General features: G+C 38.1%; 1 protein-coding gene across 9 annotated transcripts in view; it reads right to left on the bottom strand.

The window, feature by feature from the left end:
- Positions 1-17,134, bottom strand: part of CCDC191 (coiled-coil domain containing 191) — a 95,552-nt gene that overhangs the window by 35,692 nt on the left and 42,726 nt on the right. For 8 of the 9 annotated variants that reach the window (XM_047792050.1, XM_047791999.1, XM_047791980.1 and 5 more), the window contains one exon: positions 537-979. In XM_047792050.1, the coding sequence (XP_047648006.1) occupies positions 537-979 (443 nt within the window). The remainder of the gene's footprint in view (positions 1-536; positions 980-17,134) is intronic. The other variant, XM_047791988.1, reaches the window with a different exon arrangement.

Below are 17,134 nucleotides of genomic sequence, written 5' to 3'. Positions count from 1 at the left end.
GGAAACGAATCCGACTAGGAACCATGAAGTTGCCAGTTCCATTCCTGGTCTCGCTCAGTGGGTTAAAGGATCCAGCATTGCTGTGAGCTGTGGTGCAGATATCGCAGATGTGGCTTGGATCTGATATTGCTGTGGCTGTGGTGTAGGCAGGTAGCTGTAGCCCCGATTGGACCCCTAGCCTGGGAACCTCCATGTGCCACAGGTATGGCCCAAAAAACAAACGAAAAAGAAATCCAGAAATGGAGTTAGAGCAAGTAAGTATTTCTCTCTTTCACTGGTATAGTGACAGAGCTTCTCAGACAAAGGCAGCCACAATACAAATGCTAACTGGATCCTTATAGGCAGCCACTTGCCTTAACTACCTATTGTTAGCAATAACATACCAATCACAATGTATGGGGCTTCTTTGCTGTAGGAGGGCACAATAAAAGAAAAAGGGCGATTGTGGAGTCTGGGTAAAGTTCAGGAGCCTTTCAACCACAACGTAAAAAACCACAAATAAAGAGTCCAAGGAGTGTACTATAAAATGGACATACTTTGAAAGCGGCTGGCAGGTTCTTTCTTGTTCATCTTCTCTAGGGTTTGACAGCAGGCAGCTCCGTGCATCACCACGCCCTACTGCCTGTGGAACCTCTGCCAGTTGTTGGTTTTTCTTCAACTCCAGGATTGTTTTCTGCTGTTCCTGAAGCTTCTTTTTCTGTTTTTCAATCAGCTGTTGCTGGAAGATATGGCAGTTGTGGAAATAACCCATGCGAACAGGTTCTGCTTTCTGGCTGCTGGTTTTGAGCTTCTTGTTGCCAGGCTGTTGGAAAGGCCCAAGATCTAAGGTCTTGTGTGGCTTATCATCAGTTGTATCCAAAGGGACATTCTGGAGGGGAACCTGCAAGACACACTTTGCTGGGTTTTTTAGGCGGGGGCTAGGCATATAATCTTTGCTCCCTGGGGGATGCTTTTCCCACAAAGGGGGCACGGCAGCCACCTAAGAGAGAAGAAATAGGTTACATAGCTCAGCTATTTAAAGGACTATGTTGAGGAGAGCCAACTCTACCTTGTTAGCATTGTTCTGTTCAGTGGCACAACTGCCCTCTTCCCAGCCAGAGCTGCTCTGTGCTCCTGGCCTGGCTATCCCAGAGGCCACCAGCCTTAGCCCTGTGAGTCACTCTTAGAATGTATACTGCTGCTCACCACAGAAGCTGGGTGGGAGGGTGGCTACAATTGTATGAGCTACTGCCAAGGCCAGGATATTTGTAATCAGAAGTATGTACCCTTAGAAATATTGAATTTGGATAGTTCATTTGTGAATTAAGCATGATTTCTCCAGATACATATTCCAGGAATTTAATCTGCATGAATTGACCCTGAATTTTACAGGAAACTGAAAATATTGGCAAAGCATATATCTTTTTCAAAAATGTTTAAAACTAAGGAATAACTTTACAAATCCATAATAATAACAGCTATTTAATAACTATTCTTTCAATGTCTTTCTTGCCACTAATATATTAATCACAGAGTCTTTGTCTATTTCAGGATCAAGGCCTGGATTAAATCATACAGTCTCCAGCTATTCCCAAACAATCTATTTGGGAGAAACACTTCCAAGCCCAGGATCACTGAGCAAATATCTGTATTACATAAGAATAACGCTACCTAATAACATTTTGTATCAGCATATGACTTAATAGTTTTCAAAGCTTTATCATATAAATTTCATTTAACAGCTTGAAGTGTCATACTCAATTACAAATTCTACACAGAGGGGAAAGAAACAGAATTCTCATTCAGAAAAACTTATCTTGGTTAAAAATTAAAACAATGTCACAGTTTAAATGTTTCTTCTAAAATGGTTGATTCCATGGTCTTAGGTCTGATCAGTTTTTTATTCTGCCATCTTGTATGGTATAAGGAGGAAAACACTGTGAACTATCTTATATATTAGAAGCTTCTGGCTCTAACACAGTATCACACTTGGGAACTCAAAGATATTTTTCATGATTATGGAAATATTTTCTATAGACTTAGCCAAAGTGAAAGATGTGAAATATGGAAACTCTGAAATGTTAAATACTTTAAAAAAAGCCTTCTATTTCAGAAATGTCAGTGGACATTTATTCATGGGAACACCTGCTTAAGCAATTGAGCATCAAGCAGGGTATACATTTTAGGCCCTTTTAAACTTTGTGGTAATGACACATTATTAACCCAGCAAGACTATAAAAGCCTAGAGTACCACAACAAGATTTCTTTTATTTTTTTATTTTATTTTTATTTTTTGTCTTTTTGCTATTTCTTGGGCTGCTCCCACGGCATATGGAGGTTCCCAGGCTAGGGGACTAATGGGAGCTGTAGCCACTGGCCTACGCCAGAGCCACAGCAACTCGGGATCCAAGCCGCGTCTGCAACCTACACCACAGCTCACGGCAACGCCGGATTGTTAACCCACTGAGCAAGGGCAGGGCCCAAACCCACAACCTCATGGTTCCTAGTTGGATTCGTTAACCACTGCGCCACGACAGGAACTCCAACAAGATTTCTTTTAGATCTTGGTAACTTTTTAAGTGAAAATAAGAGAATGAAAGAAAAGCTTAATGGTACTGAATGTATTTAATACAACAGAACTGAATGGTCTGGCTTAGAGAAAATCACCTATTAGATGACTGATAATTTCAAAAACTTTTTCAAGGTATAATATATGTGTCCGTGGTACATGAGTTCCTGTGACTGTGATGATCTTTTGTGTTGATTTCAGAGATCTTTTTTCTTGAGTCTAAACTGTATATATATTACTAACTGTATATATATTACAATTAGTAATTTTTCTGTTTTATGCAGGTAACAAAAGACTTTCTGCTGAATTTTTCTATTTGAAGATAACTGTGTAACTTCGTGAGAGAAGAGGTTTCCCACTGCTATGAAGAAAGAAGATTCTCCTGAGTCTGAATAAAAACAAGATTACCTAACTGACATAAAGGTAGATAAACTGCCTAAGGGAGGGGACCAAAATGTTACACAAGTCCAAATAAGCATCCTCATGATCCCCCTCTGCTGAGAGACTAAGCTTAAATGCAGACCAGCCTACTTGCTGGCAGTAATCACAATAAAAAGCGAGGCTGAGGACCATCCAGTGCCCAGTTTAACTTCACACATCTGAGTTATGTCCTTAACAGCATTATATAGAGGAGTACAGGAGGTCCACGGTGAATTGAGGGGGTAGATGTCCTTCTCTGAAAGTAATGCCAAGTACAGTTATGAAACTAAAAACTGACAGGATTGACTTTATAAAAACTTAAATGTGTATAGTACCAAAAACCATAAATAAACCAGAAAGACAAACAACAAAATGAAAAAAAAGTTGTAAAATATATAATAGTAAAAGTATCAATACTCTTAAAAATATAAAGAGCTCCTATAATTAAAAAATGATACATATTTAAGTACAAAAATGGACAAAGGGCATGTGAGACAAGTCACTGTTCATCTTTCTATCCCCATTTTCAAATATATATACAGCCAATATAAAAAAAAGTTTAATTTAACATCACTAGTAATAAAATGCAAATGTTGAAGCAATAGTAACATGAAAAATATTTTACCTTTCAACTTGGCAAAAATGATAAATATGTTATCAGACATGAAAACAGCCATTTCTTTTCTTTCTTTTTTTTTTTTTGTCTTTTTCTAGGGCTGCGCCCACAGCATATGGAGGCTCCCAGGCTAGGGGTCAAATCAGAGCTGTAGCCTCCAGCCTAAGCCACAGCCACAGCAATGCCAGATCCAAGCTGCATCTGTGACCTACACCACAGCTCATGGCAACGCCAGATCCTTAAGCCACTGAGTGAGGCCAGGGATCAAACCTGCAACCTCATGGTTCCTAGTCGGATTCATTAACCACTTCGCCATGACGGGAACTCCATAAAACAGCCATTTCTTTGATATAACCTTTCTAAAAGGGCAATTTAGGAGTTCCCGTCGTGGCGCAGTGGTTAACGAATCCAACTAGGAGCCATGAGGTTGCGGGTTCGATCCCTGCCCTTGCTCAGGGGGTTAACAATCCGGCGTTGCCGTGAGCTGTGGTGTGGGTCACAGATGTGGCTTGGATCCCGAGTTGCTGTGGCTCTGGTGTAGGCTGGCAGCTCAGCTCCGATTGAACCCCTAGCCTGGGAACCTCCATATGCCACAGGAGTGGCCCAAGAAATGGCAAAAAGACAAAAAATAAATAAATAAATAAATAAATAAATAAAAGGGCAATTTAGAAAAAGTCTTTAAAATGTGCATTCTAAGGTATTTATCCTAAGTAAAGCTTTATGGCTATGTAAAAAGACTTAGCTACTTGTTCACTGAAGCTTTACTTGTAATAGTGGCAAATGAGAAACAACTGAATGTCCAGCAACAGAGGAGGTACACAGATTCTAGTTTGTGGCCCATGATAGAATATTATGCAGCCACTAAAAAAAATGGTACAGAATGACAATCCTTAACCAGGGGTTATTCATCAGGTTCACCTGCAGAACTTTAAAAAAAAAAAGTGCAGTGCCCCACATCCAGAAATTTTGATATAGTAGGTCTGATTCTATGGTATTCTCTTAGCTGAGAACTACTATTGCAGAAGCAGATTTAGTGACATAGAAAATTCTTATGTTATATTGCAGAAAAAGATTTTAGAAAAACAGATTACATTATTAATAATAAGAAAAATACATTCTCACCAAAGTGGGTATAGAGGGAACATACCTCAACATAATAAAAGCCTTTTCAACAAATCCAAAGCCAATATACTACTCCACGGTGAAAAGCTAAAAGATAAATTCGGGAACAAGAGACTAGGATGCCCACTCTTACCATTTTTATTCAACATAGTATTGCAAGTCCCAGCCACACTGATCAATAAGAAATAAAAGGTATCCAAATTGGAAGAGAAGAGATAAAACTATCACTATTTGCAGATGACATGATTCTCTAAATAGAGAACGCTAAAGGCTCAACACAAAAACTATTAGAAATAGTGAGTCTGGCAGGGTAGAGGGATACAAGATTAATGTACAGAAATATTGCATTTCTTTACACTAACAATGAAATATCAGAAAGAGAAAGCAGGAAAAAGATCAAGATGGCAGAAGAGTAAGACGTGGTGCTCACCTTCTCCCACAAACACATCAAAAAAACACATCTATGTGCAGAATGATGCACACAGAACATTTACTGACCACTGGGAGAAGACCTTAAACCTCCAAAAAGGGCAAGAAACCCTCCATAAAACTGGGTAGAACAAAAGGAAAAAAGTGAGAGAGAAAGAGAAAAGGAATTAGGATGGGACTAGCACTCCTGAGAGGGAGCTATTAAAGAGGAAAGGAACCCATATCCTGGGAAGCCACCTAACCAACAGGGAGATCAGCCAAGATGGAGGGACCTCAAAGTTGCACAGAAAAGGGTAGCAGCTGGACTGAGGAGGAAAAACAGAGTAAGAGTTGCACAGATCATCTGCACCACCACCCCAGACATCACAGCCTGAGATACTCGGGTTGGGGCTGGGCACTGAGACTCAGGTTCCAGAGGTCAGTTCTGGGGAAAGGACTAGGGTTGGCTGTGTGGAGACAGCCTGAGGGGCTAGGGAGTGGTGCAACATGGGCTGGGGAGCAGAAGACCACAGCTGAGGGAACCTGGGAAGAGGTCTGGGCCCACAGGAGAAGCAAGGTGCCATTGTTGGGGAAGGTGAGAGGAGGAGGGGCAGACTGCCATAGGAATCTCTTTTCCTGAGCATGCTTGGACTCTCAGAGGTCAGGGCACCACTGGCACAGGCTACCAGTGGTGAGCACTGCTTGCTCAGGCTACAGGTGACTGGTACCCCTTGTGCGGGCTATGGGTGGCCAGGAACTTCTTGTGTGGCCTAAGCCATGCTTGATCACTGTCACTTACTGGGACCCTGAAACTAGGAGCAGCCCATGCAGAAACTCCTGTGTGGACAAAGCAGGACAGGGTGCTTCTTGTGTGGTCTAGAGGTGGTGGGGGCAAACCACCACAGTTATCTCTGACTCCAGAGGTGGGCATGGCCCTAGTCACCTTGGAGGGCACCACAGAGGAGGGGATTGTTGCTCCTACTCCCCTGGGAACTCACACACCCTGCCACTGACACTGCCAAATGCTCCAGGCACTGCCTAAAACTGCCTGAGGCTCATTACCACTTCCCAGGGCGCTGCAACTAGGAGTAGTTTGCACCACCTTCCAGCAGGTCCTTCCTATTATCAAGAGCCCAAGAACTAGGCACTGACTAGTTTCCTCCTTCTCCCATTTCCTCCTTCTCCCTGGAAAAACATGCACCACCCTATCAAGGGGATAAGCGCCTGCTCACACTGAGGAAAGAGACAGCAAATATCCAAAGTCCCACACCAAAAATAAATAGTAACCCCCCCAAAAAATACAAAGGGGCACTCTTGCATAGAAATAGCCCTGCAAGACTACAGTAGTTGGTTTCCCTAAACTCACAACATATGAAAAGTATTTTTTAAAAAATGAAGAAGTTCAGGAACCATTCCCAGTTAAAAGAATAGGAGAATTCACCTGACGCAGCAAACAATGAAACAGACCTCTGTAGTCCTAACAGACATCAAGTTCAAAAAGGAGACAGTGAAAATACTGAAAGAATTAAGAGCAAATATGAAGGAATTAAGAGCATATATAAACAGTAATGCAGATTACTTTAAAAAGGAACTAGAAAATATAAGGAGGAGCCAAGAAAAAATAGAAAATTCATGTGTAGAGACACAAACTGACTTAAAGGCATTGAACAAAAGAATGAATAATGCAGAGGAATGAATTAGTGACTTGGCAGACAGAATAACAGAAATCACTCAGTTAGGACAACAGACAGAAAACCAAATGAAAAAACATGAAAGCAATACAAGAGATCTATGGGATAATATAAAAAGGGCCAATCTACACATAATAGGTATTCCAGAAGGAGAAGAAAAAGGGGATTAAAAATACATTTGAAGAAATTTTATGTCTGAAAACTTAAATCTAAAGGAAACAGATAATTAAGTCTTCGTTTTTCTCTTGCTGCCTTTAGAATCCTCTCTTTAACTTTTGCCATTTTTGTTATTATCTTGGTGTGGGCCTGTTTGACTTAATTATGAGGGAACCCCCATAAAGCCATTAGCTGGTTTCTCTACAGAAATACTACAGACCAGAAGAGAGTGGCAAGATGTATTCAAAGTTCTAAAAGGGAAAAAATTGCAGCCTAGAATACTCTACCCAGCAAGAATATCATTTAAAATAAAAAGAGAAATAAAGAATTTCTCCAACAAACAAAAACTAAAAGAGTACAGCAATACCAAACCCATTCTAAAAGAAATACTGAAAGGGCTTTGCTAAATAAAAAAGACATAAGAAGAACTAGAATGGAGGAAATCACAACTGGAAAGCAATCACTTAAATAAGCCAGTATACGGATCTAATAGAAAAAAAAAAAAAACCCTATTAGAAAAGTGACGATAAACACAAGGAACAGAAAAAGGACAAACATGAATATGTTAAAAAAAGGACTTCAAAATCATTAAATGTGGTGAAGGAAAGTAAGTAAATCTAGACTCTTTTTTTTTAGAATGTGTTTGAGTCTATATGACTATTAGGCTAAAGCAAGCAGATATAGGAAGGGATTAACAAACTTGAAAGACAGGGCAACCACAAATCAAAACCAAATATTACATTCACAAAAACTAAGAAGAAAAGGACACAAGCATAAAATAAATGGAAATCATCCAACCAAAGAAAGAAAGGAGAAACATAGAATCAACTGGAAAACAAGGTTTAAAATGGCAATAAATACATATTTATCAATAATTACCTTAAATGTCAATAGACTGAATACTCCAATCAAAGACATAAAGTGGCAGATTGGATGAAACACAAGCACCTACAATATGCCGTCTATGAGACTTACCTTAGGGCAAAGGACACATATAAATTGAAAGTGAGGGGAGGAGTTCCCATCATGGCTAAGTGGTTAACAAATCTGACTAGGAACCATGAGGTTGCGGGTGAACCTGGCCTCACTCAGCGGGTTAAGGATCCAGCGTTGCCATGAGCTGTGGTATAGGTGGGTCACAGACATGGCTCACATCTCAAGTTGCTGTGGCTTTGGCATAGGCTGGCGGCTACAGTTCCTATTAGACCCCTAGCCTGGGAGCCTCCATATGCTGTGGGTGTGGCCTTAGAAAAGACAAAAAGACAAAAAAAAAAAGAGAGAGAGAGGGGAAAGATATTTCACGTGAATGGAAAAGACTGGAAAGCAGGAGTTGCAATACTCATATCAGACAAAATAGACTTTAAAACAAAGACCATAAAGAAAGACAATGAAGGACACTAATGATAACAGGATCCATTCAGTAAGACATTACAATCATCAATATGTATGCCCCTAATACAGAAGCACCCAGATACATACAACAAATATAACAGACATAAAAGGAGAGATTAATGGGAATACAACAATAGTAGGAGACTTTAACACCCTACTCACATAAATGGTCAGATCTTCTAGATAGAAAATCAATAAGGCAACAACAGAAAAGTTAGACTTAATTGACATTTTCAGGACACTATATCCAAAAAATATCAGAATACACATTTTTTTTCAAGTACACATGGGACATTCTCAAGGACTGACCACATACTACGGCACAAAACATAACCTCAACAAATTTAAGAGTATAGAAATTATGTCAAGTATCTTCTCTGACCACAATGGCATGAAACCAGGAATCAACCACAGGAAAAGAAATGACAAAAAACTGACTACGTGGAGATTAACAACATGCTAATAAAAAACCAATGCATCAATGAGGAAATCCAAAGAGAAGTTAAAAAATACCTCAAGACAAATGATAATGAAAACACAACCATTCAAAATCTATGAGATGCCGAAAAAGCAGCACTTAGGGGGAAGTTCATAGCAATACAGGCCTTCCTCAGAAAAGAAAAATCTCAAATCAACAACTTAACCTACCACCTAAAAGAATTAGAAAAATATCAAACAAAACCCAAAGTCAGCAAAAGGAAGGAAATCATATAGAGAAAGAGGAAATCAGAGTTCCCGTCGTGGCGCAGTGGTTAACGAATCTGACTAGGAACCATGAGGTTGCAGGTTCAGTCCCTGCCCTTGCTCAGTGGATTAATGATCCGGCGTTGCCATGAGCTGTGGTGTAGGTTGCAGACGCAGCTCGGATCCCGCGTTGCTGTGGCTCTGGCGTAGGCCAGTGGCTACAGCTCCGATTGGACCCCTAGCCTGGGAACCTCCATATGCCGCGGGAGCGGCCCAAGAAATAGCAACAACAACAACAATAACAACAACAACAAAAGACAAAAAAAAAAAAAGAAAAAGAAAGAGGAAATCAATAAAATAGAGATTCAAAAAACAACAGGAAAAAATCAATAAAACCAAGAGCTGGTTCTTAGAATGGGTAAACAAAATTGAGAAACCTCTGGCCAGATGCATCAAGAAGATGAGAGAAAGATCTCAAAACAACAAAATAAGAAATGAAAAAGGAGAAATCTCAATGGATACTGCAGAAACACAAAAAGCTGTAAGAGAATACTATGAAAAATTACATGACAACAAATTTGACAGCATAGAAGAAACAATTTTCTAGAGATAGACAGCTCACCAAAACTGAATCAAAAGGATAAAGATCAATTGAACAGACTGATCACTAGAAATGAATTTATTATGTAATAAATACACTACCTACAAACAAAAGTTCAGAACCAGATGGCTTCACAGGTGAATTCTACCAAACATACAAAAAAGAACTTACACCCATCCTTCTTAAACTCTTCCAAAACGTTGAAGAAGGAACACTTGCACAAAGACATTCTATGATGCCACCATCACCCTAATACCAAAACCAGACAAAGATACCACCAAAAAGAAAATTATAAGCCAATATCTTTGATGAATATAAACGCAAAAATTATCAACAAAACTTTAGCCAACCGAATCCAACAACATATAAAAAAGATCATACACAATGACCAAATGGGATTCATCCCAGGTTCACAAGGATAGTTTAGCATATGCAAATCAATCAACATCATACACCACATTAGCGAAAGAAAAGTCAAAAACCACAAAATGATCTCAACAGATGCATAAAAAGCATTTGACAAAGTCCAACATCCATTCATGATAAAAACTCTTACCAAAGTGGGTAAAGAGGGAATACACCTTAACATAATAAAAGCCATTTATGACAAACCACCAGCAAATATAATACTCAACTGAGAAAAGCTGAAAGCCTTCTGTCTAAAACCTGGAACAAGCCAAGGATGCCCACTCTCACCACTTTAATTCAGCATAGTATTGGAAGTCCTAGCCACAGCAATCAGACAAACAAAAGAAATAAAATGTATCTAAATTGGAAGAGAAGAGTCAAAATTGTCACCGTACGCAGATGACATGATACTATATACAGAAAACCCTAAGGACTCCACACAAAAACTACTCAAACTAATCAATGAATTCAGCAAAGTAGCAGGATACAAGATTAACATTCAGAAATCAGTTGCATTTCTGTATACAGAAATGAAATATTAGAAATATTAGAAAAGGAATATAAAAATACAATACCTTTTCAAATCACACCTCAAAAAAATTAAATTCCTAGGAATAAACCTGACCAAGGAGGTGAAAGACTTATATGCTGAGAACTATAAAACATTAATAAAGGAAATTAAAGAGGATTCAAAGAAATGGAAAGCTATTCCATGATACTGGGTTGGAAGAATTAATATCATATAAATGGCCAAACTACCAAAAACAGTCTACAGGTTCAATGCAATCCCTATCAAATTACCCATGACGTTTTTCACAGAACTAGAACAAACAATCCAAAAATTTATATGGAACCATAAAAGACCCAGAGGAACAAAAACCAAGCAGGAGGCATAACTACCCCAGACTTCAGGCAATATTACAAAGCCACAGTCATCAAAACAGTATGGTACTGGTACCACAACAGACATACAGACCAATGGAACAGAATAGAGAACACAAAAATAAACCCAGACACCTATGGTCAATTAATCTTTGACAAAGGAGGCAAGAACATAGAGTGGGAAAAAGACAGTCTTTTCAGCAAATGGTGCTGAGAAAACTGGCCAGCCACAAGTAAATCAATGAAACTGGAACACACCCTCACACCATGGTCAAAAATAAACTCAAAATGGCTTAAAGACTTAAATACAAGACAAGACATCATAAAACTCCTACAAGAGAGCATAGGCAAAACATTCTCTGACATCAACTGTAAAAATGCTTTCTTAGGTCAGTCTCCCAAGGCAATAGAAATAAAAGCAAAAATAAACCAATGGCACCTAATCAAACTCAAAAGCTTTGCACAGCAAAGGAAACCACAAAAAAAAAAAAAAAGACAACATACGAATGGGAGAAAATAATTTAAAATGATGCAACTGACAAGGGCTTAATCTCTAAAATATACAAACAACTTATACAACTCAACAGTAAAACAAACAAACAAACAAAAACCAAAAACCCCCAACAACACAACTGAAAAATGAATAGACATTTCTTCAAAGAAGATATACAGATGAGATGGGATTAAGATGGCGAAATAGAAGGACTGGAGCTCAACTTCTCTCCTAAAAACAACAAAATTCACAACTAAAGGCTGAGCATTCTTCACCCAAATAGACCAGAAACCTTAAAAAAGATATCCTATTCCAGAAGACAAAGAGGAGGCCACATCAAGAGGTTAAGAGGAAATCAGCAGGAAATGGGCACAGTGATCTCAGAGGAGGAACAGAAGGCTGTCCCCAGGTGTGATATCTGAAGGTTACTCTCTCCAGGGGAAGCCAGTTGCCACGTTGTGAGGACGCTCAAGCAACCTCGTGGAGAGGCTCACATGGTGAAGAACTGAAGTCAATAATCATGTGAATAATGAGTGGTCCTGGAAGTGCATCCTCAGTGGGGTCAAGGCCTCAAGGGATTGTAATCCTAGCCAACATCTTGCCTGCAACCTCATGAGAGGCCTTGAGCCAGAGCCACTAAGCTGCTCCTGAATTTCTGACCCAAAGAGATGATAAATGTTTGTTGCTTAAGTTACTAAATTTTGGAAAAATGTATGCAGCAACAGATAACACATACAATATTGACTTATGAAAAAGCATCTTGTATAAATGATATATACAAGTCTGATGGTCTTAATTGTGTGTTACAAAAATTGTATCAGTTTCTCATTGATGTATGCTCCTTATACAAAAATATATTTTGCCTTCTCCAATGAATTTTCTCTGGAATTCTAGTAGAACTGATTTCGATATATTAAACCATATTTTTCTGTTTGTTTTTCTGTCTTTACCAAATCTTATCATTATAAGTTTCTGTTGATTTTTGTTATCGGTAACAACACGTGATCAGATTGCTTAGAATTAGTTTCAGATTATTTGTCTAATTAGGGGGTTTAATCTATTTTCATCCACTTTGAACAAACATGTTTTATTTTATTTTTATTTTATTTATTTTTTTTTGTCTTTTTGCTATTTCTTGGGCCACTCCCTCGGCATATGGAGGTTCCCAGGCTAGGGGTCCAATCGGAGCTGTAGCCACCGGCCAACGCCAGAGCCACAGCAACTCGGGATCCGAGCCACGTCTGCAACCTACACCACAGCTCATGGCAACGCCGGATTGTTAATCCACTGAGCAAGGGCAGGGACCGAACCCACAACCTCATGGTTCCTAGTTGGGTTCGTTAACCACTGAGCCATGACGGGAACTCATGGCTCCCATCGTGGCTCAGTGGAAAGGAATGTGACTAGTATCCATGAGGATGCAGGTTCAATCCTTGGCCTTGCTCAGTGGTTCCAGTTTCCAGTGTGGCCGTGAGCATGAGCTGTGGTGTAGGTCACAGACACAGCTCAGATCCCAAGTAGCTGTGGCTGTGGTGTAGGCCAGCAGCTGCAGCTCTGATTCAGTCCTTAGCCTGGGAACCTCCATATGCTGCAAGTGCAGCCCCAAAAAGCAAAAAAAAAAAAAAAAAAAAAAGAAAGAAAGAAAGAAAGAAAAGAGAAGAAAAAGAAAAAACAAGGTCAAATTCATTGATCTTTAAAATGTGGGTCACTACACATTAGTGGGACACAAAACCAATTTAATGCAGTGCATTTCAAGTTTTTTTTTAACTGTGGCCACATTAAAAAGTCATTTTACCTCATCTTCAAATATATCAATAAATTGGATAAGAAAGTGGTATTTGTTTGAGCTGATGGTAATGAAAAATGTGCACCTTATTGTGGGTTATAGTCAGAACAATTTGAAAAAGTTTGGTCTAGTCTATTTATCTTTTCTCTATAAAAATGAAAAAGTTAATGTGTCTTATTTCTGTCATCATTCCCCTACTCTCTTTCTAATTTTTATTGGTAAAAACATAGGATTTTAGATCCAGCAATCATTACTAATACATCATTTGTATATGAGGTATCTTTCAGTTTTTTCATCAATATATCGATTTAGAACCATTTTATATAAAATGTATATTTTTTATGTTTAATCGGTTTAAATGTTTACTACTATATTATTGTTCCTATAATACTGCTGTTATTAAATTTTCAAATTAGATTAAAAAAAAAAGAAGATATACAGATGGCCAAAAGGCAAATGAAAAAATGCTCAACATCACTAATTATTAGAGAAATGCAAATCAAAACTACAAGGAGGTACCATCTCACACAGGTCAGAATGGCCATCATTAACATGTCAACAAAAAACAAATGCTGGAGAGGGTGTGGTGTAAAAGGAACCCTGCTACACTGTTGGTGGGAATGTAACCTGGAACAACCACCATGGAAAACAGTATGGAGGTACCTTAGAAAACTAAATATAGAACTACCCAATTATCTAGCAGTCCCACTCTTGGACGTATATCAAGACCAAACTTTCCTTGCAAAAGATACATGCACCTGTACATTCATCGCAGCATATTCACAATAGCCAAGACATGGGAACAACCTAAATGTCCATCTACAGATGAATGGATTAGGAAGATGTGGTGTATATATATACAATGGAACACTACTCAGCCATAAAAAGAACAAAATAATGACATTTGCAGCAGCATGGATGGTACTAGAGACTCTCATACTAAGTGAAGTCAGTCAGAAAGAGAAAGACAAATCCATTTGATATTACTTATATCTGGAATCTAATGTACGGCACAAATGAACCTTTCTGCAGAAAAGAAACTCATGGACTTCAACAACAGACTTGTAGCTGCCAAGTGGGACAGGGAGTGAGTGGGATGGACTGGCAGTTTGGGGTCAATAGATACAAACTATTGCCTTTGGAGTAGATAATCAATGAGATCCTGCTGTCTAGCACAGGCAACTATATCTGGTCACTTGTGATGAAACATGATGGAGGATAATGTGAGAAAAAGAATACATATATATGTATATGACTGGGTCACTTTGCTGTATGTAGAATTTGACAGAACACAGTAAATCAACTATAATGGAAAAAATAAAAATCTTAAAAAGTAGAAAGCAAAAACAAATTCCACTTAAAATCACACATACACACACATAAAAACTGAGAACTAAACTTAACCAAAAAAAGTGAAAACTACAACACAATGATAAAGGAAATTGAAGATGATTCAAAGGAATGGAAAGATATTTTATGCTCTTATATTAGAAGCATTAATAATGTTAAAATGGCTATACAACATAATCTACAGATTTAATACAATCAGTATCAAAATACTAATGACATATTCCATAGAACTACAACAAATAATCCTAAATGTATATGGAAACACAAAAGACCCAGAGTTGACAAAGCAATCCTGAGGAAAAAAAACAAAGCTGGAGGTGTAACCCTTCCAGACTTCAGACTATACTATAAAGCTACAATAATCAAAATAGTATTTCACTGGCACAAAAATAGACATATAGATCAATGGAACAGAACAGAGCATCCAGAAATAAACCCACACGCCTATGGTCAATTAATCTATGACAAAGAAGACAAGAATATACAGTGGAAAAAAAGAGTCTCTTCAGCAAGTGGTGTTGGGAAAGCTGAACAGCTAAATGTAAATCAATGAAACTGATCAATCCATACACAAAGATAAACTCAAAAAGGGTTTAAAAATCTAAATATAAGACGTAATACCATGAAATTCCTTAAAGAGAACCTAGGCAAAACACTCTCAGAAAAAAACTTTTAGCACTATTTTCTTAGATCAGTCTGCTAAGGCAAAAGAAATAAAGGCAAAAATAAACCAATAGGTTTTGCACAGTAAAGGAAACCACTGACAAGAAAAGACAACCTACGAAATGGGAGAAAATAGCTGCAAATGATGTAATCAACAAGGGGCTAATATCCAAAATATACAACAGTGTATACAACTCAATATCCAAAAAGCAAACAAGTCAATAAGAAAAAAATGAGCAGAAGACCTAAACAGACATCTCTCCAAAGACATAGAGATGGTCAACAGGCACATAAAAACATGCTCAACATTGCTAATTATTTTAGAGAAACGCAAATCAAAAGCATAATGAGGTATTAACTTGTACTGGTCAGAGTGACAGTCATGAAAAAGTCCACAAACAATAAACGCTGGAGAGGGTATGGAGGAAAGGGAACCCTCCTATGCTCTTGGTAGAAATGTAAATTGTACAGCCACTATGGAAAACAGTATGGAGGTTCCTTAAAAAATTAAAAATAGAGCTACCATATGATCCAGCAAATTTCTGGGCATATATCCAGAAAAAACTAAAATTCTAATTAGAAAAAATACATGCACCCCAATGTTCACAGCAGCACTATTTACAATAGCCAAGACGTGGAAACAACCCAAGTGCCATCAACCCAAGTGCCCAACAATTGATTTAAGAAGATATGATTATATATATATATATATATATATATATATATATAGTGAAATATTACTCATCCATAAAAAGAATGAAATATTGCCATTTGCAGCAACATGGATGGATCTAGAGAATATTGTACTAAAGGAAATCAGAGACAAATACTACGTAATAACACTTATGTGTGGAATCTAAAAAAAAAACCCAAAAAACAACAAATGAATGTATATACAAAACAGAAACAGCCTCACAGACATAGAAAACAAACTTATGGTTATCAAAGGGGAAAAAGGGGGAGTGGTAAATTAGGAGTATGGGATTAACACATACAAATAACTATATTAACGAATCCGACTAGGAACCATGAGGTTGCGGGTTCGATCCCTGCCCTTGCTCAGTGGGTTAAGGATGCAGCGTTGCCGTGAGCTGTGGTGTGGGTCGCAGACGCAGCTCGGATCGCACGTTGCTGTGGCTCTGGCGTAGGCTGGTGGCTCCCGCTCCGATTCCACCCCTAGCCTGGGAATCTCCATGTGCGGCGGGAGTGGCCCTAGAAAAGGCAAAAAGACAAAATAAATAAATAAATAAATAAAACAGATAAGCAACAAGGATTTACTGTAGAGCACAGGGAACTATATTCAATATCTTGTAATAACCTATAATGGAAAATAATCTAAAAAAAATATAACTGAATCACTTTGTTGTACACCTGAAACTAACATACTATTGTAAATCAACTGTACTTCAATTAAAAAAAAAAGAAAACTACATGGCCATCCTTTTCCTGTATTATGGCATATTAGATATCCTCAATGACTTGATTCAAGAAAATTTAAAAGCTAAATACAATATTAAGAAGAAAAATCTACATACGCCTGAACAGAGAAAAGACCAGAAGGCTATACTTCAACATACTACTGTGGTTATCTCTAAATAATGGAATTACTGCCTGTTTTTCTTTTTCCTTTCTCATTTTCTCCTATCAAATTGCTACAATTTATATGATTTTTCTTATTAGGCAAGTAAAAACTTAAACATTCCCCTCTTATAAGTCACAAGTTCATTTCAAAAGGAAATGCCTGATGATCAAATAAGAGGCATTCAAGAGTTATAAACAATGCTTTCTTTATATATCTGTTCCTGAAGGAATCGTTCACTTAGTTGTTTTTTTTTTGTTTGTTTGTTTTGGTTTGGTTTTTGTCTCTTTAGGGCCGTACCCACAGCATATGTAGGTTCCCAGGCGAGGGGTTTA

This window comes from Phacochoerus africanus, chromosome 1 (genome assembly GCF_016906955.1).
Source record: "Phacochoerus africanus isolate WHEZ1 chromosome 1, ROS_Pafr_v1, whole genome shotgun sequence".
Taxonomy (NCBI): Eukaryota; Metazoa; Chordata; class Mammalia; order Artiodactyla; family Suidae; genus Phacochoerus; species Phacochoerus africanus.
Note: the sequence above shows the minus strand (reverse complement) of the source record. Positions and strands in the feature narration are given on the sequence as shown.